A 26,459-nucleotide genomic window follows, 5' to 3' on the forward strand; every position below is an offset into this window, starting at 1 on the left:
GTACTATATTGCTAAGACACCATTTCTGAACGTTTCAATTATGCTACATCATATTTCACCCGAAACAATAATACCCCTCACCGAAAAAACGTAATAAGGAAACTTTCGAGCTCGACGTTAAATCCAAGCTCGCCCAGTGAAAAGTTGCATATTTCCCTAAGAAAACGGGAATTCAAGAGATGAAAACTCACAAAACTCCATCAACTTCAGTCACGGATGATTTATAGGATGAACCTTGAGGAATCCCGAATAATTTACTGTGAAATCCCGGAACGGAGGGAACGATGTTCGAAACAAAGCCGTGCACTTTACATAGATCGTGTAATCGGTTTGGCTCGGGCTAAAGGAGTTGGCTTTTTTAGGTTTTATACGTAGACCCGGAATTTCTTGTGGATTCTTAAATTATACTTTATGCTGCAAGGCTGCACACTGTTCTACACAAGTACTGGTGTACTCAAGCAATAAAATTCCCTCGACAGTTTCACCACATCACGCGCTAAATCTGAAACTTTTCCAGATCCAATTTATTTTAATCAGACTTTTTGCTATTTTCTGCTTTTGTTTCCAACAAGAACTTATAAACGCCAAGAAATCCCTTATTATTTTATCAAATCCCTTTCGTTTCCCAACAGGAAATTAAATTTACTTTCGTGTGTTAGTTGTGTAAATTCTTTCTCGCTCTCTAATTTTAACTTTGGAGCAGTGACAAAAAAGTAAAAGTGATTTTTTTTTAACTAAGGAAAAAATCCGTGTGGCGTGGAAAACTTAGCTTGATGGCCGCCCATTGAGAAATCCATAGAAGAAAGAGGATAGGCCTCTCGGACTATGATTTGATTAGATTTTCGAATACGGCCCTCAGACGGTACCTGCTTTCACCTTAATAAGCTTATTTTCCACATTGTAACGAGCTCGTTCCCAATACCCCGGTATCCGTTCGACCTTTTTCACCTCCATATATTCTATTTTTGCCCTCCCTTTATTCGCAGTTTAAGTGAATGCGATGAATACATTTGAATTTGTAAGAGGGACATGTTCCAGTTTCTTTCCAAAGTCAAGATGGACGTTTTATCGTCGAGACGAACTGATGAAATTCATGAATTTTATTCTAGACTACACTGGCAAGACTCTAAACGTTGACTTCATTGGAACATTGAGACCTTGTTTTGCTCAGCGAATCGTTAGTGGAACTAAAGTGATAGTCCCTGTTTATCTGGTCTCATTTCTCGGATTGATTTTAAGGGACTTTCGAGAGTCCAAATAAACTAAAATAAATCAGTATGTTATAACTATAAAACATAAAAAATCCTTTTTAATTTTTTTTACGGTGTGGTGCTTGATCCAGGAAGGTTAGAGTTTCAGTGTAGATTTCCTCACAAAGCCAGGACTTTTAATTCTGACAACGGGTTACATCAGGCTAACTCCAGCCAACTTTCCCGAAGCTAATCTGCCATTAAAAAATATTAATGCTGATCCTTATAAGGCAGTCGAAATCTGCACTTAGCAGATTCTGATTGCAAATGATCTCTCAGATATTCTCAAAATTTACTTCGCGATATCTTGTCCAATTTCAAGCTTCAGACAGGCTCTTGTCGACTTTCTCTAATTTGACAAAAGATTCCCGTTTTCCTAAAACCGAATATACATTCTTGTCCAAGCCAGATTTAATATTCCAAACTAACACAGAAATTAAGGAACCGGAATTGTTCTTAAACTCCTTCAATTACGTCGTTCCTGCAAAAAGCTGGATTGACTCTGCTTCTACATCTTTCCAATTTCAATGGTAAATTTACAGACATCTTAAATTTCATGAGTCATCCAACAGAGCCCGAATGCCGTAAATTAGAACCTTTAGTTTTTACGACTTTGGCATCTGTGTTTTACGGCCACTACTGGACTTACCGGAATTAATTGATTCACATCACTTTCCATTTATTATGTATCAAGTCTAAATGGCAGATCATCAATTCTTTGGTTATGCCATTTGTATCTTATATGCAAAATCTCATTTTAAGTTTGAGGTGTGTGATTTTTTCATATTCGCAGTCACTTAAAACGAAACTAAAGAGGAGCTAAAATAAAAATATCGAGGGTGAAAAGGTCAAATGAATATGGGGTCATTGGGATAAGCTGACTGCAGAGCGAACTAAGCTTATTAAGGTGAAAGCAGGTTTTGGGGGATTTTTATCCAACATTCTAACCAAATAATAGGGTTAGGGGATCCCCCGTGCTTCTAGAGATTTCCTGGAAGTGACTGTTATTCGGATCGATGATTTCGCCCTTTATTGTCTTCCGACAGATTCTTCCTTAGATTTGGGAAAATCTCTCATAGTGCCTTTAGGCTAAACAAGAATTCAAAATAGCTGGCACTTAAGCCTGATGAAACGTGGCTCAGGTAAGGGGGGATAATAAATTTTTAGGCAAATATCAGGCCGACGATTAATTAACTAAGGGTTTAAGAAATTGGGGCAGATGACAAATTGGACCGTTTCCCTGTCCTGGATTGCAGACCAGCATTAGAACGGTTGAGTAAAGAAAATAAAAGTCACCGCGGATATTGACGATGAAATAGCGAATTTGAGAGATTAGAATGTCTATACCAAAAGTTGTCATTAATATATGCGTGAATGAAGTACATGAACCTATTATATAGAGCACACTAAAAAGCTCCACTTTTCTGCTGCTAAAAGTCCAGATGATTGATAACACATTTTTTAAATTAATTTGTTGGTGGCGTTATATCTCACATGCGGGTAGAGATTAATGTAAGAATATGAATATTGAAAATATTTCTCACGGCGGGCGCTATTTAACTATACACAACAGTACAGAGCGTTGCAAGAACTTGGATTTTAAGTAGACGGGATTTTGATTTAATTTTCTAGAAATCTATAAAGATACATGGAAAAACCTATGTATATGTCAAAATTTATCAGCATAATTGGAGCTATTCAAATGCGCGAAAATCTATGGATCTTGTAAAAAATTCATGTTTTCATCAACTGGTGGAATGAATTGAATTTTTCCAATGCTCTAAATCTCCTAAACGCATAGAGAGAAAAATAGGGATATTCATAATGGACATTATCCTCAGTATAAGCGCCAATCTAAAAAACCAAACATATTTGTGTTGACCCAGCGGATTTTATTTCGAAGTCTGTTTTCCTGAATTTAGATTACAGTCGTTATTTTGCCCTGCAGGAATAAACGGCAACATAGGTCAAGGTGCTTTGCGGTAACATAAACCAAAGCAAGAAATCCCGTTCTCCCTTAAAGCCTGAAACCAAAATCCGTAAGCTTAAGCAGAAGATATCGGCAGATAGGAAAGCCAGCTGGCCCCTGACCGTAATATTTCATACTTAGCCCGCGATTTTCTTAAACGGTATATTCATATTTTGATAAGACTTTTCTGGAAGGCATTGTATAAACTGTTAAACCCGTACTTTATGGGGATATTTTAGGTTACACTAAAAAGTTAGTGTCTAGGGGCTGAGTCTAACGATATTCTATGCTTCTATAAAGTGACTGTTTTAAGGAAAGAAGCTGTATGTAGATTGAGCCAGCTTAGAGGATTTCAGTTTTTAAGCAAATAAGGAATATCATTTATGTCTGTGTATACTGTGTGTAACTACATATTGCGTAATCATTTTAGAACGAACATAATTGCCTACGTAAGTGCGCTTTATTAGCCCGCGACCTTCACAGTGGTTTCCCATCATTACCAACCACTGCAGGTACCAGATCTTTTAAGCAAAACTTCGTCGCTAACCATTAAACAAGTTTCTGAGTCACGAAAAAATCTCCTTTAATCACAAGTACAAAGCACCTCATTAGATCCGCTATAAAAGAAGTCCGCAGGCGTTATATTTTCTTTCCTCCCAAATATAACCACTTCTGTTTACTCAATCAACAACTTTTCGCAAATCATAAAACTTCAAAGCAGTTTTCAAATATATGAGTTCATTATAATTCATCACGTTTACGGAACCGGATTATTTTTTCAATTGCGGGTCATTTGAGTAGTTGACTTTCACATAATAGCATCAATTTCAAACTAACTGCGAGTACCTGTTTGTTTTTTTTTCGTTGCAATTGCGCTATTTTGTGAGTTTGTGCTTATATATTGAAAAAGAAGAAGAGAAATGGTGCTTTCACTGAAGAGATTTGAGGGGAAGGTGGCGATTGTCAGTGGGGCTTCTTCAGGGATCGGAGCCGCCATCGTGGAGCAGTTAGTGAAGAGAGGGCTTGTCGTAAGTTTATCAGAAATTATGCAGGATAATTTACGTATTTACTTGTATGTGTATACACTAGCATTACTAGCGGAACAGGCCATTTATGTTAAACAATTCATCTTCTTTATAGCGTCTAGCATTGACCTTGATCTTTACAACTATGTTACATCGCATTAATTTATATTTTTGCGTATCACAACGAGCATTAGCAAATCTCAATGGAGACCCAAGATCACCATTCATAATTAAACCTAGAATTAAACATGTTTTTTAGGCATGTTTTGATACTTACCTGCCACCCTAATGCTAATTATAATAAATTGCCGCATTTTTCATGCTTCCAGGTATTTTAATGTGGTATTTCGCAGTAGCCCAAGGCAGATATTTAGGAATTTATAGTGTTGGAGACAATAACTTGTTAGTCAATTTTATCATCGACTAGGCGAACTCTTTCCCCACCTCAAAGACTGCTTTAATAACGTTGATTTTGGCTTCGCGTCGTTGGTTTAAAGGCAATCAGCGTGAGATAAAGTCTTACTTCCCGCAATGGTTAAGTAAAACCATGCTCTACAAACTCGTGCAGTAAAGCAGCTTTACCAGTCACAAACTCAAATTGCATATGTCAAAATCGGTATATACATAACTTTGACATGCGTGCGATGAAACATTTTACCGTACGTGTGAGCGTAGAGATTCTGCCTGAATTATCAGTAAATGTACACCTCAAATTATGTCAAATAGTGGTGGAGTCAATGGGGGATCAGCTTAGATCTGCATCAACGCCATATTAAATTGTTAATCAATTTTCTTGATTAATTGCTAATGTGATTCCACTCCGATTTAGGTTGCCGGACTAGGTAGGCGAATAGACAAAATCGAAGTTCTTTCCAAGGAGCTTTCCAGAGAAAAAGGCAAACTTTACCCTTTCAGATGTGACATGACCAAAGAGGATGACATCGTGGCCACCATCAAGCAAGTAGCTTCCAAGCTGGGGCCCATCCACATTTTAGTTAACAACGCCGGGTTGTCGCAAAAAGCTTCTTTATTGAAAGGGGACACTCATGCGTGGAAAACTGTTCTTGGTAATTATTTACACATAATAAGCGAATAAGAAAATCTAATTTTCCATTTGGTCAGACACAAATATACTTGGCGTCAGCATCGCAACTCGAGAAGCAGTCCAAAACATGGCGGTAAACAACACCCAAGGCCATATAATCAACATGAACAGCGTCCTAGGGCATGTAGTCCTGGATTTTCCTGGACTTGATGGTATCTACACAGCTTCCAAGTTTGCCGTAACGGCCCTCACAGAATCTCTGAGAAATGAACTGAACAGAGAGAAGCTTCTCATTAAAACCACAGTAAGGCCCATTTTACGAAGTAATTTGTGTCATAGTTTAATACTTTTTTGACAGAGCATCAGTCCTGGGATGGTGAAAACCGACTTTCAAGCTGTAGCCGGTATGCCCAGCGGGTTGCAGCTTCCTGCATTGAGCAGCGAGGATGTTGCCGATGCTGTGGTTTATGCTTTGTCAACTCCAGCCAATATCAATGTAAGTTTCCGGAAGTTGATGATATTGTCGAGGAAGTTATTTTTCTTTTTTGTTTTAGGTTAGCGAGGTTAGTGTGCAAGCTATTGCTTGAGAATTTATCGAGAAAGAAGGGAGACGTTGACTAATAATATTTTTGTAAGTTATGATATATTCAGTAGTTGACTAATTACTTGGTTATTGCATCAAATAGTAGCTTAGAATGCTGAAAAATGTTTAGCCTTGTCAACACTAAAGATTCAATGTATTTTCCACGTGAACTCTCATGTGCTCAGTTGATTAAATATCCTGGTACAAATTCAGCGTAAAATAAGTCAGTAACACTTTAAAAGAATAAAGATAACTTAATTTTGTCAAATTATTTATTCATGAAATTTAAATAAACAGGACATCAAATCTTAGTCTAAATTTAGCTTTCATTACAGAAGTTTCTAGCGAAGAGCGGTATGCTACAATCTACCCCACAATTACCGGCAACAAACTACTATTGATGACTTTAAAATTATCCAGAAAATTTCATATTCATGACAACGTTTCTGTGCCTCATAAATTATTTATAGAACACATATATAAATTATTGAAACTTTACCCTCATTCAAAAGATTGGATGAATGTTCATCAAAACATGAAATTAAATTTCGCGTATGAAACGAGTGCTTATGAATTAAACGCACCCCTTTGCAGTACGTTTAATTTAAGGACTCTGAGAGGTCTTCCGAAGGACTGATAGTCCAAAGGCCCTCGAGAAGTCTACACAAAAGTTCGTTCACTAACCGATGCCTAAAATGATGGTTTCCAAATTTCACAAGCCCACAGACAACCGTTGCATGTGATATTTTCACATTGCAGCATCTAAACTTCCAATCTAAAATTGATGTGTTTCTGGTTATTCTATGAATATGCACATTAATTGAATTTGTTCCATTAGGCTGCAGTGCACTGTATTTCATTGTTCAATATTGAAGCAATTTGACGATGGCGCGTGTTAGTTTCTGCATCCTCATATTTGTGCCATGTCAAATTATAAGTATAAACCCACTCAGTCGCAATTATCACGTAATTCAAATACACATCCTGCAGATATCTCTCTCTTCAAATTAAAACGCAAAACAGTACTTAATGTTAAAAGACTCAAGGACGAACTGCTACTGTGACTAGCGCTTCTTCAGGAATCGGAGCTTCTCCAATGCTGAAAGACTAGTCAGGAACGGTTTTTTTTATAAGTAATTTCTTTTTGACTATGAGCACTATTAAAATCCGGTATTTAGAGTGCACGGCTGGACCGCAAACTGCAATCTACTGAATTTTTAAAAAAGAACCTAAGCATCTACTTGTAATGAGACCATTCTTCACTGGTTCCTCAGTAGATGCAACCCCGATGCCCAAAGAAATATCAATCACAACAGCAGCTTTTCGTGCGAATTTCTTAATATTATCCACCATTTCGCGGTTTTACTTGAATTTACATCTGCTGCTCCATAATTACGAACTAGTTTATACCGGTTACTCTTGATAATGTGGGCGAAAACAATGCCTTCCAGTAATTTTTAAGCTAATAAGCGGGTTTGCCCATAATCTTTTCTATAACTTGTATTTAAAAGAGAAATGTTATTAATAGAATTAGAGGAGGTACGTGCGTAAGATTGAAACAAGATGAATAGCATGTATAACTTGTGATTACATATGATCAAGCACAAATTGACAAATTGCTTCGACCTTGATTTTACGATATAATGATTATGTAATTTTGTTAAGAAATTTTGTATAACATTACGCAATAGGCACAGTATGCAGCTACGTTGGTTCTTTTCAGTATCGTTATTGCCCAATTTTGGAAAAAGAGTTACAGTAAATTAATAATAATTTTGGCGCAGCCGCACATCTACAAATACTTATTCCACATAATCAGGTAAGTTTTTAACATCTCTTTTTCTTGCTTTTATAGTAGTTCTCACTTGGACGAGTTCTTGCTACTATGCGTTTCTTTATGCTTTTATTATACTCTTTTTTGTTCAAAGTCAGTTTACACTCCAAATTCATTCTGTATTTTTCCAACAGGTTCTACATGTGTTCGAAAAACTATATATTCTATAGAGCACTTTTGAAAACTTGGAAAATAAATCCAATTTTGCTCAGTCTCTCATGTGGCTGATTGTTTTATAGGAATAACTGCAAAACTTATGTTACATTGTTTTATCCTCGGTTTGGAGAAAGGACATAATGAAGTTGTGGCGAAACTTTTGGCTAAATTAACCATTGAGAAAATTGGAAAAATTAGGATACGGTATAGAGCTCTTTTAGGGAAAAGTTTGAACGCCGTGAACGAGAATATGGAAGTATCAGTTCTACGAAGTGCACTTACAATATAGCGAAAAAATGTATATTTGAAAAATTTCAGGAGAACTTCAATATTTCCAATACAGATCTTGGGGCCTTGCAAGTACAATTAATCTCAGGCAATATCGCGAAAATAGGTGTTAAAATTGCCTCATCTCCCCGAAAGTAAAACAGACATTACAACGTCGTTTGTACAGACTTATAGAGGTCACTGGAACGATTAATTTAAGCAATTTTGAGTTTACTTCTTCACGGAGTCGTGAGATATCAGGGCCAAATTGAATGTTAGAAAAATGACAGAATGTAGGTGGGTGAGGACCTATCCAACAGCCCTACCTACTTTTTGTCCATCAGCCCGTGGGTTCCTAGGAGGACCTACCCGTTGCATAGGTCTTCCTTGAAATTCACGAATTTTAACCCTTTATTAACCCTGAAAACTAGGTGATTCCCTTGGAACTATGAAAACGCTTTTTGAAGCATCGTCATTCTAGAGCACTTTCTAAAAACCTAGAATAGGCATGACAGTAACAATGAAACATGTATTATAACCATGCTTGTCCAGAGCTCATCAAGGCGATAGATTTGATTTATGTTTATGTCATTTGGGTCACAAATCTCCAAGATATCAGTGCTCGAAGTTTGAAAGATGGCGAAAATATATATCCCCCCTTCTAGAAACTCCTCCCCTAGACCCAATATTCGCACTGAAATTTAACTTCAGGTATAAACAGTAAATCAATCAGCTTCAAATATCTTATACATTTAATTTATTAATAAAATAAAAATATTTAAAAACACATTACAACTACAACGCTAGATCTAGCATAGGTGCTGCTGGCTCTGAAACCTGCAAATCGAAAACTCTTATGAATAGTACTAATATATCAAGTAATGCTCTTCTGTTCATATATTAACACTTTAAGGTGTGGATATGGTATAAACCACTGCATCGGCAATATTCTTTACAGACAACCCTAGAATGGGCAATGATTCTCTGTGTGTTTTCACATATTTAGGACTAAGACTCTAAAAAAATTGCCTATAAATATTTAATGACTCTTTGTAAATCAGACTTACAATGACTTTAATGGTCAATTTTACCCTGTTGATTTCTTGCCTCAGCTTCTCTACTAACGCAGTTACTGCAAATTTCGAAGCAGTATAGAAACTAATACCCGGCATGTCCATTACTGTGTGTCCAAGAATGCTATTAATGTGGATAATGTGCCCTTCGGTCTTATTATCCTTCATGTTTTAGAGCATTTCCTATGATTAAGAGCCCCACGACGTTTGGGTCTGGAGAACATACCTGATTTCTTAAATATATTTCTTTAAAGATTTTCATCATCTAACATGATCTTCCATGGTTCAGTAGTACCATTGATCAGTAAATCTGACAAACCTAGCCCGGCATTGTTAATCAAAACATGTACGTTTCCTAATTTACTGATTATCTCTTTGATCGTGGAGATTAGTTGTTTTTCCTTGGTAATATCACACTTATAAGCATATAACTTGCCTTTTTCTGTACTCAGTTTCTTAGCCAACTCATCGATTCTTTCAATCCTACGACTCAAACCTCTAACCTACATGTATAAGAGTTTATTACAAACCCAAGAAGCCGGAAACTTAAATACGTACAAGGCCATTCTTCACCAACTCTTGAGCAATTCCAGTACCGATCCCCGCACTAGCATCGGTCACTATAGCAATTTTGCCTCTGAATCTTGGAATATTAAGCACCATTTGAATACACGGAATTACGATTATTTCGAACTGAATTTAGTCTTCTATTTAGGAGACGTAATAACTAGGTAGGTTAAAACAATACTGTCTGGTAAGAAAGATTCAACCTGTTAAGCGTCGTTATATACAGCGTTTGTGAAAGGTATTGTAACACGTGTATAACTTTCATAAACCTGATATTTTTAAAAATGCTTAAACACGCATAATTTTATTTTTAAAAAAGGCATTTAATGCAATATTTTTTGGATGTTTAAATTTTTCACTCCTATTTAACTACCCCCACTAATTTTTTATTTTCAAATGGAAAAATACCGATTGTAGTATATCAAATGGAAGGTAATTTGATAAGGGATACAACGGCATACTCAGAACTGAAATTGGATGTACAGTTTTCTTAAAAAATAAAATTATTAGATCCAAAACAAAGTAACTCACTATTACATCAAACAAAAATGAAAATTCTAAAATATATGGTTAAATTGAGCTCCAGTAACAATTTAATAATAACTCAGTCCTTCTTCGAACTCTTTTATATGATTATTCAGTGTTACTTTTGTTATTAATTCTAATTCTGCTTGGATACGTAAATCATCTAAATTTTATGGTCTATTTTTATAAATGGAACCTTTTTGATGACCCCACAAAAGAAAATCAAGAAGCGTAAGGTTTGGAAGTCGTGGTGGCCATTCTATAATATTACGCTTCTTCTACCGACCAACTCCTAGTAAAAATATCATCAAGATACTCTCTCACAACCATAGCTGAACATAGTGGTGCACCATCTTATTGGAACCAAATATTATTGGCTACTTATTTCCCATTTTCATCAGGAAAAATTGCAGCGATTGATGGCGCTATATCGTTTTGCAATAAGTGCAAGTATGATGCATTATTTAAGTTCCTATCTATGAAAAATGGACCGATGAACTGGTGGCCGATTATATCCATCCATACATTGAGATTTTGCAGATGTTGTGTATACACAGTCTACATTCAATTAGGATTCTCTATTAACTAGTAGTAACAATTATGACGATGAATAGATCCATTTAAGCCAATTAAAAGTTGCTTCATCCGAAAATAAAATTATAGAAAAGAACCTATTATCCTGAATGTCTTTTTCTTGCATCAATTCATAAAATTCCATTCTGCAATCAAAATCTTCAGGCGACAACTCTTGGGTGAAGGAAATTTTATATGGATGAAATTTTTCTCGTTTTAAAAGATTGCGTACTGTTTTTGTAGATACATCAATTTCGTCGGAAAATTTGGGGGGAGGGGGGTGTATCGTATGTGTGGGGTTTTGATCGATAAATAAAAGAATGTCTAGTACTTTATCGCCACCAGTTGCTGTTCGAAGTCTTCCACATTTTGGAGCAACTTTCACACTTCCAGGTTGTTGAAATTTGTTATTAATCAGACAAACTACCCTTCTATCAATAGGTCGGTCTAAATACATATTTCTCATTAAATATGAGACACACACCTCTTCATAACTTCTTTTGCGACCTCTCTACTTTAAAAATATTAAAATTTAAAATCTTTATTTCTCAGATAAACGGTCCGTTTTTTTTGCTATTCTAACTGTGGTAGATATCTAATAACTGAATCCAATTACTAATGAGTTCTATGAAAAACAAAATATTTTATATCTAAAAAATTATTTATAGTGAAGACGATTTGGAAATTCTACATCTTATTGTCATTTTTTTACTCTCTTTCAAAGTGAAATATGAATGAATTGTCTATTTAGGAAGCAAAGACTAAAATTGTAATCTTTTTATGATGTGGACTTTATTCTGTCTATATTTTTTTAAGGAAACTATAGGTCCAATGTTAGTTCTGAATATACTGTCGTACCCCTTATTGAATTATCTTTCATTTGATATACTACAATAGGTACGTTTCCAGTTGAAAATAAAATGTTAACAGGGGTAGCTAGATAAAAGTGAACAATTGGAACATCGAAAATGATTCATTAAATACTTTTTTTAAGTAAAATTATACGTGTTTAAACATTTTTTAAAATATCGGGTTCATGCAAGTTATAAACGTGTTGCATGCAATATTTTTACAAGCGCTGTATAATGACTTGAATGTATCAGAAATGATGATTTACTCGTTTAGATTAATTATAAAGCGAAATCAATCACTGCGCATACTAGCATGATGTAGATTTACAATCAGCAGGTGTTTTGTATTTAATAGCAATAGCGAATTTATGTTTGTGTGTTATCATTTAGAATTTTAAGTAACAGGTGCTAACACCTTTTGTGTAGGTGTGCCTGGCTGGATATATCCAATGTGGTAACGGCGCATCTCAGCGTAAGCAATATATGAGGTTGAAACGATATGCTGAATAGGCATATTGGGGTCCGATCTGAGGTTTTTTTTGGCTTAATATTTAAAATATCGGCACTAACGCTGAGAAGGCGACACGACACAGAATGTATATAGAGAAGAGAATTAAGTTTTTATTTTAAAAATTCCATGCCTACAGTTTTTTTATCCTTAATTACCCAGAGTAATTAACAGCAAGTTCAATTGAGATGTATTAGATTACTAAATATATATGCTGCTGTCGACCTGCTTCAATCTTAAACAATATGGATGCACATGTATGATAATGGTTTATCCGTTTCCAAATTTTTAACTTTTAAATAATCCTTAGAGGACACCCTTCCTCATATATTCCCAATTTCCAAAGAATTTCTAAGATTGTTAGGGTCTTTTAGGGTTAGTTCCTTATTAAACTTGATTCCAAAAGAACCTACTAAAGCTGAAATCCTTAGAGTTTTTTTAAATGATTCTTTTGGACTGCTTTTCCTCATTCATGAATTTTTAAGACCTTCTCGAGGTTGTAAAAGTTTTAATTACGGAGGTTACCTTTTAGCGTCCGATCCTCTTCATAGCTAGCTCGGGTGCCACCCCTTATAAGTTTAATGTGGTAAAGAGACCGCATGGAACACCTCTCGCTTTGCTTTTATACAATGGAGAAAAGTAAATTCCAGAAATTTAGTAATTTGCCTGCAAAAAGAGAATCACGAAGATAATAGAAAGCAGCACTGAACAGTTTAACGGCGTTATATATCAAGATAACACTCAGTAACGGGGTTTGTTTAGATAAATAGTTAATTATGCTGGGCAGAATATAATAGTAGATGGAGCAGGCCAGTTGTCGTATTAGCTTTAATAATTAACCAGAGTCTGAGAAGGAGTTAATGAAAACGAGGAATTTAGTTATAACAGCTCTTAAAGGAGCCTCTTTTCAGAAGTACCGAGCAAGTATGAGCAGCTAGTTTTAATTCAAATCAGAAGAGTCAGAACCGGGGTTAGAGTCGCATAAAGAGAAGAGCGTATTTGAGAGCAAGACTAAGAACCAATGCCAACATTTTTCATCACTTTAGCATTACACTGGGCTGAAATTAAAGTAATATAAAATGAATCTTTTGGAGTTGATCTATGAATTACATAGCGAAAAAATATATGATATTTCTCAGAAAATTCCTTGCCATCAATCAGTGAAGAAGAAGTAAAGAATAATGGGGAAGAGAGGCTGAAGGCTGAAATTCATGTAGCACAATTGATAAGACAAGTCGTTACTGGAAAACCTTTAAGACAACTGGTCAGGATACTCGAGTTGAAAGTTCTAAAGGTATTGATCCAAAAGGGAAAAGTGAGAAACTCAAATAAGAGCGGTGGAAAGGGGATGAAGAAAGGACTCCTTTCAAAGCACAGAAGTGAAAAAATGCTCTCCGAATTGGTTTACTTCTAGAGCTGTTGTCATCATCGATTTTCTGGGCTTCTTCCAATTTCTTGAAACATTTTTTTGAATCATCAATTTCTCGTCTATTCAATTTTGCATTGTGAATATACGTCGAAGTATTACAATCCATTTAACTGTGATTCCGCAAATTTGGACTCTGCTTTAAAGCAATATTTTATAGAAAGTAAACACTGTTTCTTGCCCAAATGCCCCATTTAAAACCACTCAAAATGTGTGCACTCACACAAAAAACACACACATATTTGCAGATATGCCTTCTCAAGCAGAAAAACATTCATTGTTTAGCCAGCAAAGCAAATATTTCTTTTGCCTTTCCGAACAATGGCCAGACCATTCCCTCTGTTGTTGTAGCCCAATGCTCGGATATTCCCTAATTTGAACAATACACGCAGGTATTTAAGAGCGAATTAAAGCAAGCCCTTTTCTTATTTCGGTGCTTTGAAAATGGTCGTCTAGTAATTACTCCACTGCAGAACTAGACAACTCCGAAGCTGAAAAACGACGAACAATGATGTCCCTCCATTGTGAATACAGTGGAAAGTCATTAATGGCATTTCGCGGTATTTTCGCTGATACAAATCAAATTCAGTCACAAAAAGCCCTTCGTTTATCTGGGGGGCATCGGCGGGCCCCATTAAGTATTCAACGGATTCCAAAACGTTTAACTTGCAGATCAGGTTATTGTTGGCTCTGTGTCATCAAAATGCAAAACAAAATGCCCTTTGACTCTGTTTCGCGACCGCGACTACAAAACAACACCAATTTATTTGGCTCCGGCAGAAACAATAATTCATTTGCATCAACTGGGAAAAAGGGGTTGTCGTTTGCTGAGGTAAGTTTTAATCTAATGAAAATTTAAATATCGTTTTGCATGTTTGGAGCAAGATTTATGAGCAACAAGAGACAATCAGCCTTCTTTTGAGGAGAGACAAGGAACAAGTTCCATAACGAGCTAAATTATCGTTAAACAGGGTCACAATATTTAAATGCACTGATGCTACCACATTTAGATCATTCATCAAACTGCTAACGAGTGGAGGCTTACGGGGCGTTTAATAAGCAGACGGAAAATGTTCAAAGGTGCTTTTGCTGATCCTTTTTGTCGAGATAAGGCGAGAACTTAGTGTAAACGTTGATCCGTAAATATCTAATTTCTGAGAGAAATTTAAGATCTCAGAATGGTTTTGAAACATTTTCCTGTTTTCGGGAATTCTGACTGAATTTATGTAAACGGAGAGTTTTCCTATTTTTTAGAGGCAGGATTTGCAGTACTTTTAGTCGTTTCGCTTTCTACAAAAACGGCAATAAAATGCAGATTGAGGATGTGAATTTGAAGCTATGATGTGCATCACTGTATCTCGAAAAGGAGAATTGGCAAATCTGATAGCACTTTTTCTTTCTTGGGCAAAACGAACCTAAAACGTGTTTTCGCTTGTTGGAAACACTCCACTTTCACATCTCGAACAGTATTGACTTATACATTGTTAATGACCCGAGGCAGAGATATTGTCTGAATACATTATACAGGGAGATAAATTATGTATACGCATATCACTCCCGTCAAAGCGATCTTGCATAATTGAATCCGGCGTCTTCTTATTTTGACGTCGGCTCTATATTAAATATGCATTAAGTTCAGAGAAACGACACTGAAATATGAATTTTTTTCTGCCTTCATCAAAGATTTTCAGATAATATCCAGTTGATGGCAGGCCCACGTCCTAGATCAATAGGAAACCATAGTAGGTCAATTGCATTACATACAAGCGTGCAGCAAATTATCGTAATCGATGTAACATGAAAATTGGTGAGTTCCACACACGAAACTTTATAGGTGCAATTTTCCTTGAAATTGTTTCTGATAATTTATATTAGGTATATTTACTTACTTTGTCACAATTTTAGTTTTCAACACAGAATGTACTCCATGTCTGGATTAATATTTCAAGTGTAATTGCCGTAAAAGCATGCTCAAATGCCGGAGAGTATGCGCCTTGTTTTTCCCTTTAAAACTCCTTTTATTCTTGCAGCAGTTCTCTACATGTTTTTCATTACATATTTTCGAATTATTCGGATGCTGCTACTTCTACATGAATCATCAATGAAATGATCTTATTCCAGAAAAACCGGCTAAAATAAACTTTATTAAAAGGCCTTTACTACACTTCCCTAGAATTCGGAAGAAGTTTCAGTCAATTAGAAATAGTTCTAATTTAATTCCGAATTAACCCACATCTAAACTTGCAAACTCTAAAGTAAACAACTCGGAGATATTCAAATGGCCTTAACTGTTGAGCGACAACTTGAAATCGTAGAAAGGAAGAGAAACTAAAACTTAATGTCTTCAAAGCTCTTTGAGGGGATTAAAGAATGGAATAGGTATCGTTTGGTGCTGCTTTGCAAGTCGAGTTTGAACTTGTCTATATTCTATTATGATTATTCAGATGGCATTTAATCGTGAATATATGATGTAAATGTGAAGGCACGCTTGATAGTGGCAAGAACATGTGTGTGATAAGTATCTTTGGTAGCACTGAAAATATCAAAGGTGTGCTTAGGGAATTCTACAGCTTTAAAAATTAATTGAAAGGAAAATAAGTGTTGAATAAGATAGCAATCCTCTTTTTTATTTTTATCCTGATGTGGTGCTCTAGTACTGGAAGGTCATGACTTCCAACAAAAATTGGTGAGTATATTGATATCACATTAAAACTATATTGATTTCAATGTTTGTCCAACAAGCGTTAATTGAGTGATTTAACATTTTATTAAATGCAATTTGAAATTTAATTTGATTTCCGTAAATTAACATTTATCAGTAACAATATTTATTCACAAATTAACTTTAAGGATTTTTGTGTTATGTAAAATATACAATATTTTATACTCTTATACTGAACATTGAACTTCCCATTAATTTCCTTACTACAAAATTTTTAACTTTTGGACCATTTGAACTCTTTAATAAATTCGTTTTAATCATAGAAGAATATTTTACAGATTTTTAATTCGACCGTTCGAACCTCCTTCAGCATCATACCCGAATTCCGATTTCCATATGTACATGAATATCGATTTCCAGTTACCTAACTTTTCTTTGTTTCCAAAGCTCAATACCTGAATCTAACGACCATAAAGTTCCAAAAGGCAACTTATTCCTACTCAATTAGACAAGGTAATCTTCGCATATCCAACCCAATACAATACCTCCATCCCCATTGTATCCAGGGTAATGCCCATTGTAACGATCTACGGCCGTGCGACTTTACCATCGAGTTTACGAGAATCCGAAGTAATTATTGAGCCTTTGCCAATATAACTGAGTTAACACAGTTAATTTCACTCCGATGTATTGGCGAAATTGGTTTGGCAGATATTAAGCATGTTAGTACGTTAAGCTCTGGAAGTTGTCTGGCATTAGAGCCCTGATGGGTTATCCAAACAAGGTAAATCCATCCGGGTGGATTAATTTTAATCCCCGCCCCAAGACAATCAACTGACCGAAAGAAGAAAAGCCACGTTTAGTCAGATTTCTTCTGGATAAATCCGAATCTAATTTATTTGGAATTAGACTAACAGAACTGTGATTAAGGATCAGTGAAGTTTACAGTTTAAATTTTCGTCATTAACTTTTTACTGAGAGAGTTAGAGTGGGCCATAAAAAAATCCTAAAGTCGATGTTCTGATTCATTGGCGCCCTCAACATGATTATTCCTTGTAAATGCGAACATACGAACTGCTTTTTTTGGGTTTCCATGTGCAGCAATTATGTAAAATTCTTTACCATTAAGCAAGATTTACGGTCCAAATTATATTTAATAATTCCTTAATCGTAGCTGGGTTTTGAAATATGGCCTGCCCCAATCCTGTTAATCTAAATAGTAGCTGCAAAGCTCGAATTATGCAGACTCAGCTTTGATATGTGATATAGGTGCAGCGTAGGGTAATTTTTGCTTTTAGCAACTGCATAATTCGGGTAATTTATTTGCTTTCATGCCGTTAAATTGCGCCGAAAAAATATGTATTACAAAAGCTAATATGTGGTAGGACTAGATCATGTTGAAACGAACCCCTCACAGAAAAGATGCTTATCGCGAAGTCCCTGGAGTGTCTTTAAGCCCGAAGGCGGAGCTCCTGCCTCATTTTAATATTTAAAGATTTGAAGACTGGAAAATACAAAAAATATTCGCAGGGAATCCGATATGGAGGCAATAAATCCGAGTCATCAATCAATCGATGCATTACGGATATGACATCGTTTTAGGCTAAATAAATCACTTTGGAGATGGGGAGCTTAAATTCTTGGTGCATCTCATATTACGTTTTACAGTTAATAACTTTTTAAGGGGAGATGGAAAGTTTTATTTGGATTGATTTTTATTCGATAGAACGTTTAGAGAACGTTAAAAGAATTGGAGTTACTTGCAGAATTAAGCTCATTAAAGAATATTTTCAAATATTGAATTGTGAAGTGGCAAAGCTGAACTATTCTCCATTGACCTGAATTGACCTGAACATGGTTCATATTTTTTAGAATAACCTAAGTTGATATAATTTTTTCTCGCATTTTCTAGAAACCTGAACTGACATGCTTGAACTAGTTTTTAAATCTAATTTCTCACCTTCTTATCTCTATTCTAGGTTTTACAATAGTTATAAACTCCTTTAAATATTTCAAGTATAGGAGCATAAACTAAATTAATTCATTTAATAGTTCCTTAATTATCATTAGTCCAAAACCCTTACTGAAGGACTTCAATTTAGGTTAAAAGAGAGTTGTTAAGTTAAAAGAGAATGAGAAATGCCCACGGAAAATAAATGAATTTTTGAAGATATGGAAATATTGTTGAACTTCGGAAAAAATAAATATCCAACACGTATTTTCTCCCTTCATTCCAGCAGAAAACTATAACGTCTAATCGTAATGTTTTCGAGTATAACTCGAAGCTCCATTCGACATTTTTCGCATTAACTACATCAAAAATGTGTTTTTTGTTTTAAAATTGATACGAAACGATAAAAAAGTTTTTAATTTGAAAAAATGAAAAATAATTCATGTTATTAAACATACCTTCCACTGAGAGAGTGGTAATTAAGAATGCAATTCCAGGCTCACAAAACATATAACTACACATGTGCAGTGATCTTTGTAATATTGTTCTAGGAAATAACTTAGTTATTCCGTTAGTACAGGAAAAGTTGTGATTTTCTGCGTCCAAATAGTGACTTCCAGCCCGATAATTACATTTGAAATTGGTTTGTTTTAAGCAGCTAGGAAAAAAATCTCTTGTTCATACTGTTAGTGGCAGAAATTACTAAAATTTGTAAACAATACGAAGCCAAGTTTATTAGTTTTATATAATTACTGAAAATTATTTTCGATTAATACAACACTATATTTTTTATGCCCATACATGATACAAACGGTAATTAAATTAATAAACAATTTAATTATTGTTAACCTCATCAACCGCACTCACACACGCTGTGCATCGATAATGCACGATTTTATTATAACCAACCAAGTATATATAAAATCAACAAAACAGGGTAATATTCAATTCCATTGCAAAATAACTGCAATATCACTATATTGTGGACCTACTCGGCGCTTATCGAACAAATAAAGATAGAGTATAAAATATTCAGTTTTTGTTATCTGTCATTCTTTTTCATGTCATGATTCAGTCACTGCTATAGGGTTAGAATTTCTGAAGTTTACTACTCGAATACTTCCAACAATACTCCTGTAAATAGAGGGCTGCGTTCAGGCGATACTGTCAAAGTTTTATCTCTAGAGATGACAGTTAACGTTATGGGATATTTGATCTTTAGAGATGAAAACGATGTTTTCGGTCGTGGTAAGTCGGGTTGGATAGTTGGAGTGGCATCTATAGAGTATATGTACTCTTTTCACATAGAAAGTTGAGAGAATCAATTACTTTACTTAAATAACGTGAAAAATGAGTTTTTCGCGAGAATTATATTGAAACGTTATACGAAAAACGTAAATTCAAATATAATCTCGCCGGAATTCATTAACCCAAAGGGAACTTCAAAGATAAAAGGTTTTCTTTCCCGGCCCTTTTAATCTTAAGGTGCGTTTACACATCGAGACCTTTCCATAACAATATCTATAAATCAAGGGCCTCAAATTAGCGATAATTTATCATCAGTTCCTTGCTCAAAGCCCTTCTAACCCGCAATAGAGTCGCATTTATCGTCAAATTAAATCTAAAACCAACGGACCAGCTCCTTCACGAATTCGAACCTTGTTTCGCTCTATATACCCCGTTTGGTGCGCAGTAAATCTCGATACATGGAGGGCAAAAAAGGAAACCGGCAGTGATTTACTCCAAAGGAAAGTTTATCTTCGTTAACACGCCAGAGACTTATTGGCGTTCTGATCTGAAACATTAGACAAATTAGCCAAATGGCTCGGTGGGGAATTAAACACTGCTGCAGCAAGACATAAAATATACAAACCCTTTAGCCCTTAATGCCTCGCGAATTTCCTCGTTGAGGCGCATTCCCATAGGACCTTCACAAGCTGATTGTTGTTTGCACCAAAAATCTTTAAATATTTAAATAGTTTCTAAAAGCGATCGATAGTTCAAGAACCCGGCTGCACCGAAAATGCCAAGAAAATAATATAGATCGAGTGGTCTCGTTAATCCTCGAAATCCCTTTATTACAGACCTAAATCTCCATTCAAAGTTAGGCTTTTAACCGACCCGAAATTGAGTTAAGCCACGATTTAAAGGAAATAAAAGGTAAAGTTTAAACCTGGACGCGGGGTTTAATTAGAACTTCGCCACAGTTTGAGGTAGTAATCAAAGCTGTTCGGAAACTATGGACGATTGGGGAGCCGTCTTCGGACAAATTCGGATTTAACAATAGAAGAGGGTTTCTTTGTACTATTGATGCACGAGTGCATTCGAATGGGTGCCCTATTGCTGCTTTTAGGGCCCTGATTTAACCCATTAACAAAGAGTTAATAGGAAACAGGGTAACTTTAAGTTAAACTGCGTGCAGTATCTTTGCATAACGTATAATAAATCACATTTTATATATTTGAGAAAGATATTTCGAGCAATATACAGGAATGGTGGCAAAATTCAAGGTCTGATTTTAAAGCAGAGATTGGAAATTAATTTCTAAAGTATTCCCGAAGTTTCATTTTGATTGGTAAAGATAAACATGTATATTGGAGTATTTCTTTCTATACAATTTTTCAAGTTCTTTACTTCACATAACAGGATATAAATCAGGTCTTTATTACATATTTACCAACTTCTCGCAAAATGTTTTCCTTTCTATCATTCGAAAGATCAATATGAGAACTTCGTTCTATGCGATTTCATCAGATTTACCCCTGGAGAAACAAATTTCATGAAAATTTCCTGAATTTCGTACTTTTTTCGTCAAAGATAAATTGATATCCGATCTTTCAGTTTCTGGCCAAAAGAAAGCACCCTGAGAAATATTAATGTTTCTTCAATATTCCGCCCTTTCTGCTGCCAGATCGGTAAGAAAACATGTTTAGTTTCTCCAAGAAAAATCTGAAAGATAATATGTTCCATTTTTTAGGATTTCCACTTAAAGTAAGCAGATTCTGAAGATTCACATTTATTGTCCTCGAAATTTCCTTAAGGTTTTCGCTAACTCGTTTCATGTCTCCGGTCTAGATCTCTATGAAGCATTTCCTAAACAAATTTATTCCAACCAATTTCCAAAGTTTTTCCTGGTTTATGCAAAGCACAGACTCAGCAAGGAAACATCATTCATATTTTAGTTATGTACACAGCCATACTATGATTTTTAAATGATAATAATTTAGATAACAATATAATCCCTGTGCCTCGAGGCAGATAATAATCCGAATTAATCCATAACTCGAACACGACACTGCAATATACTCCTCACGTTATAATTGATTTTGCGTGTTAATTTCAAGATAAACTAATGGCTGCTATTGTTGCCATTGCTGGTGCTGCTAGTAGCAAAGGAAATCGTAGATCTAGAACATATTGGACGAGCCATTTTTCTCAAATAAATTCATACACCAACAGTTTGTCAGAGAAACAAATGCACAAACCTATTGATTCTCCATCTATTGCTTCCAGTATTATTGAGGAACATTCCTAGTTTTGTTATTCTAACAAAACTACACCGAGAATAGCTAACATTGACTCTGTATTATAGTGCATGTTGCCCGTTTTACAGAGTTTCCCATAGAATTATGCAGTGACCGCAATAGGTAATTGGAAAGCATACACAAATTGCCTGCAGATCATGCAGTGGGTTAAATATGAATTTGGATTATTCCCATTGTAAAAATAATATTTCTGCACTGGCCATGGTTTCTGCTAATTTCACCACTTAACCGTACGCATTTGTGCAATCCAAAATCAGTAAAAAGAGTACTTTAAGCCGCCTAAGAAAGACGACTTTATGCCTTATTCCAGCCCTGTTTAATTAAACCGAACATCCCGAAAACCGGTTTCGCTCCTATTAGATCTCGTCAATTCGATCCATCTTAAGTTAATTAAACGCAGGCGAAATCAGCAAGGTCACCGAGAAATATGTTGGTTTTGAAGGAAAATATTCTACCAGCGCCATCTGCCGTGTCCTTTCGGGTGCACTTCAACCAAATCTTCCAGTGTAGACAGCAGGACTTAATGCACAGGGCCGACCAAGGGTCATAAATATGAATACAAATAGTCGTAGGAAAAATCTGGGAAAATTAAGGCCTAATACTAATTTATGCCATATTCCAACTCAACGTTTAATTAAACCAAGTACCCTAAAGACTGGCTTCGATTCTGTTAATTCTGGTCAGTCTATTTCATATTGAGTCAATTAAACGTAGTGGAAATCGGCAGTGAACCGAATTGACGAGATCTGATAGAATCAACACCGATCCTAGAGGTTCTAGAGTTACTATAATTAAAGACAGAGCTGGAAAGGGGAGTAAAGTCGTAACAGACCTTAATCATCCCATATTTTTCATATGACTATTTGTATTCATCCATCTTCATTACTATTGTTTATAGGTCGGCCCGACGCATTAAATTCTGCTTCTTGCACGCGAAGATTTGGTCCAATGGGGCAAACAGGATGCGGCAGAGAACGCCAGTAGAATGTTTTCCTATAGGCCCAACATACTTGCCACTAACATTGCCGATTCCGCCTGCGTTTAATTGACTCAAGATGACTCGAACTGATGAGATCTAATAGGATCGAAACCGGTCTTGGGGATGCTCGTGTTGATTAAATGGGGAGCTGGAATGAGGCATAAAGTGGTAATAGGCCTTAATCTTCTCAAGTGATAATTTAGCAGCTTGTTAATGTTAGAGTTAGAAATACTGTACAAATATTGCAAAATAGTTACGAAACAGTACTCTCTTTTATTTTTAGAGTATTTACATACGTGCTTCCCGATTTCGTTGATGAGGCAAACGGACTATTTATTCCCATTCTATCCATGCCGACGAATGCTTTAATGATGATTACTTAGATGTTAACATTTTCTTGAAAGAATGTTTTGGAGGCGATCCTATGCTAAATTGCTGTTTTCCTTGTTGACTTCTAAAACACTAGATCTGTTTGAAATGGACGTAAGTAATTCGATATCGTTGTTTACAGAGGAAGCCTGCGGAAAATACGCATGTACGTGCCCAGGTTAGCAACATCCTTCAGGATACAATAACTGCTGATAAATGAACAGGAACCAGATATATTTTTCCTGTGCAAGAAACCCACGTGGGAAATATCCGATGGCTTTCGCAAACCGAGCAGGAGATTGGCTCTCTCTTAATTGTTTTTTTAACGCTTTGTTTTAGTCAACACTGAGCAACTTCGTAGTAAAATCACTAGAGAAGTTCCCATAAAACTTACACGGGAGAATTTAACGAGAGCGGTTCAAGTGTAAGCAAAAACGGGAACTTGGTCTCCCCAACTTCCAGCCGGAGAACTATTATTTTTAAAGCCGCTACCTGCCTTTTTGTTGAAAGTTGTTCCGAACAATATGCAAGGGCCAGGCGAGAAACTCCTATACAGTTCCTCATTCATTATCGAGATAAGAAAACTTGGTAAAGTTGCTGCATTAAAGTTTTGAAATTAAATGTGGTCATCAATCAGAATTTGCGACGGCATCCAGAGCACTGTGCTGAGAGTCGAAGCTATCCGGCGTAACGTATTTCCATTAATCCATCATGGAATAGTTTCGTCATTGTATATTTATCTTAGATATGAAATGGAGATACATAAGGGGAGTTTTTTTTCTGAGAGACAGGCCGTGATTTACCCGAATCATCATGCGGCAAATTAGATTGTTACATATCAATGCCAGGAATTGCCCATAGAATAACACAAATTGAAAAGGGAAGTACTTACGCGCACACCAGAATATTTACTGCACGGAAAATACAGGTTTTCTGGGGCAGGTTACACAGAACCGTAATAGAGATGTGTGAAGGAGACGCAAGAATAAGAATTTCCTCAAAATACTTTGAAGGATACTTGAAGAGTAATGTTGAAAATGAGAGTTTTCGTACTTATTATTGTATTCGCAATCCGACCCTAATACCATATATGCAGGTTTCCTTATAACCGTTGGCTTAATTGATTACAATAACCATAAGTTTTACCGAAAGACCTTGATTTTTCAGAACATAAAATATTAAATTAGAATTTCCTTTGCATTTTTAAATTACGTGCAGAGCTGGTCAAGGACTTGCTTAATAGCATATATTTGCATATCATAAATTAATTAATGTTGCATATAATCAATGCAGTATGTTCCATATTCTTGCTCAATGCAGTATGATAAGGGGCAAGTTTCGAAATCGCTCTGAGGCACTACATTCGCTAAAATGGCGTAATTACCGCACTAGGTTCAGTGTGATAAGTCCTAGTTACCGTACGTGTACATTAAAGTGCTATATTCGCTGAAGTGCTACAAATAAACTTGACCTAATCTGAAGTAAATACACACACAACTATTCACTGCGCTAATTGAGAGTGTCTAATTCTACAAACTATTCTTCGCATTTCATTTAAATCTTGTCCATCAGTTCTTATTGCCCGATTGCGATTTCATTTCACTTGTATCATCATAAATCGAAGTCAAACTAATTGACCGTCACGGAACTAAACCCAAATACCAGGTTAATTCCTAGTTGAACTGTATTGAGTGACCGGTTTCCGTTCGAAATCGGTGCAAGAGCGACGTAGCACATATAAATCCCCACAGATTCGGACCAGGAAACAGGTCCGGACCCATAGTGACGTCCGTCACTAATTGCCGCAATCCCCCATGACCTGGTCGGGATAAAGAAAGGTTTAATTGGTTCCGCCGTTCCGTATCGATCTGTAATGGATGTGTTTTTAGTGGCTTCAACAGGACATTACAGAGTTTCAGTAAATAATTTACTTTTCAATGAAAGTAAACTTAAAGATATACAGGTAATAAAAGGAGAATATTCTATAAATCATTCTAAATAAGTGATAACAAAAAAGTGGTTCCCTAGAGATACAATGGTGCCATAACTCAAGATATAAACAACAGTAAAACGTAAATTGGATTTTCGGTTATTTCTGTTCGGAATAGGAGCCAAATCTCCTGCCAAATATAAACCGAAATTATATTCGTGATGATCTCCAAAATTGAATTTCAAGGAGCTCATAAATTTTTTTATAGAGCCACGTATTAAGTGAGTTCTACTTTCACCCATCAGCTGCCACCAACGACGCATTCCCTGAATACGTCAGCTACCAAGGATTAATCCATTAGTGAAGTTTCTTATAAAACTTCTCAAATCTCGAATTAAAACTTTTTACTTTACAAGAATCAGGTAGGAAACGGCGCCCAAAAGCAAAACAACCGAAGAAAAATGCGGAAGGCGGAGGTGTAATTTAAGTTTCTTGTTTCAACGTGTAATTCCTGGACTAGGTTAAGCTGCGATTTATAGAAAATAGGAAAGGGGGTTTAAAAATTGCAGCGGGACGAGGGCTTTAATTGCCTCCATTAGCCGTATTTTGAGCCATTGCTTAGTTCAGCTGTTGCGGAAGCCTAACCTGAACTAACTAGCATGGTTTGGGTCTTTTGAGTGAGGTACATGCAGTGTGCCCGATAAAGCATTTCTGAACAACTGATTCCCGAAAATAGACGATAGCTATTTACGCGGAATGATTTTCTTTCTTCCTTCCGATAGTTTGATGTAAATTAACGGAGAAGATACTAATGAGGCTCGATAGTTTTCTAAGAAACTTTACATTAAACCAAATATAACATGTTATCGGAAGCTTTTTCTTTCTTTCCAAACGACCTGGTTCATCCCTCAAAATCACTAGTTTTCGGATTTTTAGGCAGGTCATTTCGGATTCTTGTTTCTTTGAAAATTTAGTTCAGTTCGAGGCCGAAATAAAATAGAGTTTCAGCTCCACAGAATTTACAACCACTGCACTCTTAAACAGCTCAACAACTTGACTTCGCTGAAAATCAAATTCTGTTTTTTTAATTATATGCATTAGCCGAATTTCACCCCTTAGGCTATTATCACACGCCGTACAGATTCTTTAAAATTATCACATTAAAAACTATTTCCCTAGTCTTTCTGTTCTTTATATTCCTCTACTAGAGTAGTGAACATCCGAGTTTCTTTACACCATGAATAATTCAACTTAAATTGGGTATCGTCGTTTCAAATTAGGCTAAATCCATCCAAAAAAATTTAAATCGTTGCAGAATATCATACATAGAGAGTATTCTTGTGTGTATCTTTCGCACAGCATCGTGTCCTT

The 26,459-nt window shown here is 35.8% G+C and overlaps 3 protein-coding genes across 3 annotated transcripts in view; 1 reads left to right on the top strand and 2 right to left on the bottom strand.

The window, feature by feature from the left end:
- LOC136419874 (nephrin-like) overlaps positions 1 to 26,459 on the bottom strand; it is a 177,457-nt gene that overhangs the window by 106,190 nt on the left and 44,808 nt on the right. The gene's annotated exons all lie outside the window — the stretch shown is intronic.
- Positions 3,813 to 6,114, top strand: LOC136420005 (farnesol dehydrogenase-like). The gene is made up of 5 exons (XM_066406631.1): positions 3,813 to 4,247; positions 5,074 to 5,311; positions 5,367 to 5,593; positions 5,648 to 5,785; positions 5,844 to 6,114. The coding sequence occupies exons 1-5, from the start codon at positions 4,140 to 4,142 to the stop codon at positions 5,874 to 5,876; spliced, it is 744 nt and encodes a 247-aa protein (XP_066262728.1). The 5' UTR covers positions 3,813 to 4,139; the 3' UTR covers positions 5,877 to 6,114.
- On the bottom strand, positions 9,038 to 9,878 carry LOC136419624 (farnesol dehydrogenase-like). The gene is made up of 4 exons (XM_066406104.1): positions 9,761 to 9,878; positions 9,522 to 9,705; positions 9,197 to 9,369; positions 9,038 to 9,145 (listed from the first exon to the last, which is right to left on the bottom strand). The coding sequence occupies exons 1-4, from the start codon at positions 9,863 to 9,865 to the stop codon at positions 9,038 to 9,040; spliced, it is 570 nt and encodes a 189-aa protein (XP_066262201.1). The 5' UTR covers positions 9,866 to 9,878.

This window comes from Euwallacea similis, chromosome 3 (genome assembly GCF_039881205.1).
Source record: "Euwallacea similis isolate ESF13 chromosome 3, ESF131.1, whole genome shotgun sequence".
NCBI lineage: Eukaryota > Metazoa > Arthropoda > Insecta > Coleoptera > Curculionidae > Euwallacea > Euwallacea similis.

What these genes read in the sequence shown, in the direction of transcription:
- LOC136420005 (XM_066406631.1), top strand. Translation starts at nt 4,140, where the DNA reads ATGGTGCTTTCACTGAAGAGATTTGAGGGGAAGGTGGCGATTGTCAGT. An exon ending in TGCGTGGAAAACTGTTCTTG is followed by an intron (nt 5,312 to 5,366) that starts GTAATTATTTAC and finishes CCATTTGGTCAG; the next exon opens with ACACAAATATACTTGGCGTC. An exon ending in CAACTCCAGCCAATATCAAT is followed by an intron (nt 5,786 to 5,843) that starts GTAAGTTTCCGG and finishes TTTTTGTTTTAG; the next exon opens with GTTAGCGAGGTTAGTGTGCA.
- LOC136419624 (XM_066406104.1), bottom strand. Translation starts at nt 9,865, where the DNA reads ATGGTGCTTAATATTCCAAGATTCAGAGGCAAAATTGCTATAGTGACC. An exon ending in AGTTGGTGAAGAATGGCCTT is followed by an intron (nt 9,706 to 9,760) that starts GTACGTATTTAA and finishes TTATACATGTAG; the next exon opens with GTTAGAGGTTTGAGTCGTAG. An exon ending in GATTAACAATGCCGGGCTAG is followed by an intron (nt 9,370 to 9,521) that starts GTTTGTCAGATT and finishes TGCTCTAAAACA; the next exon opens with TGAAGGATAATAAGACCGAA.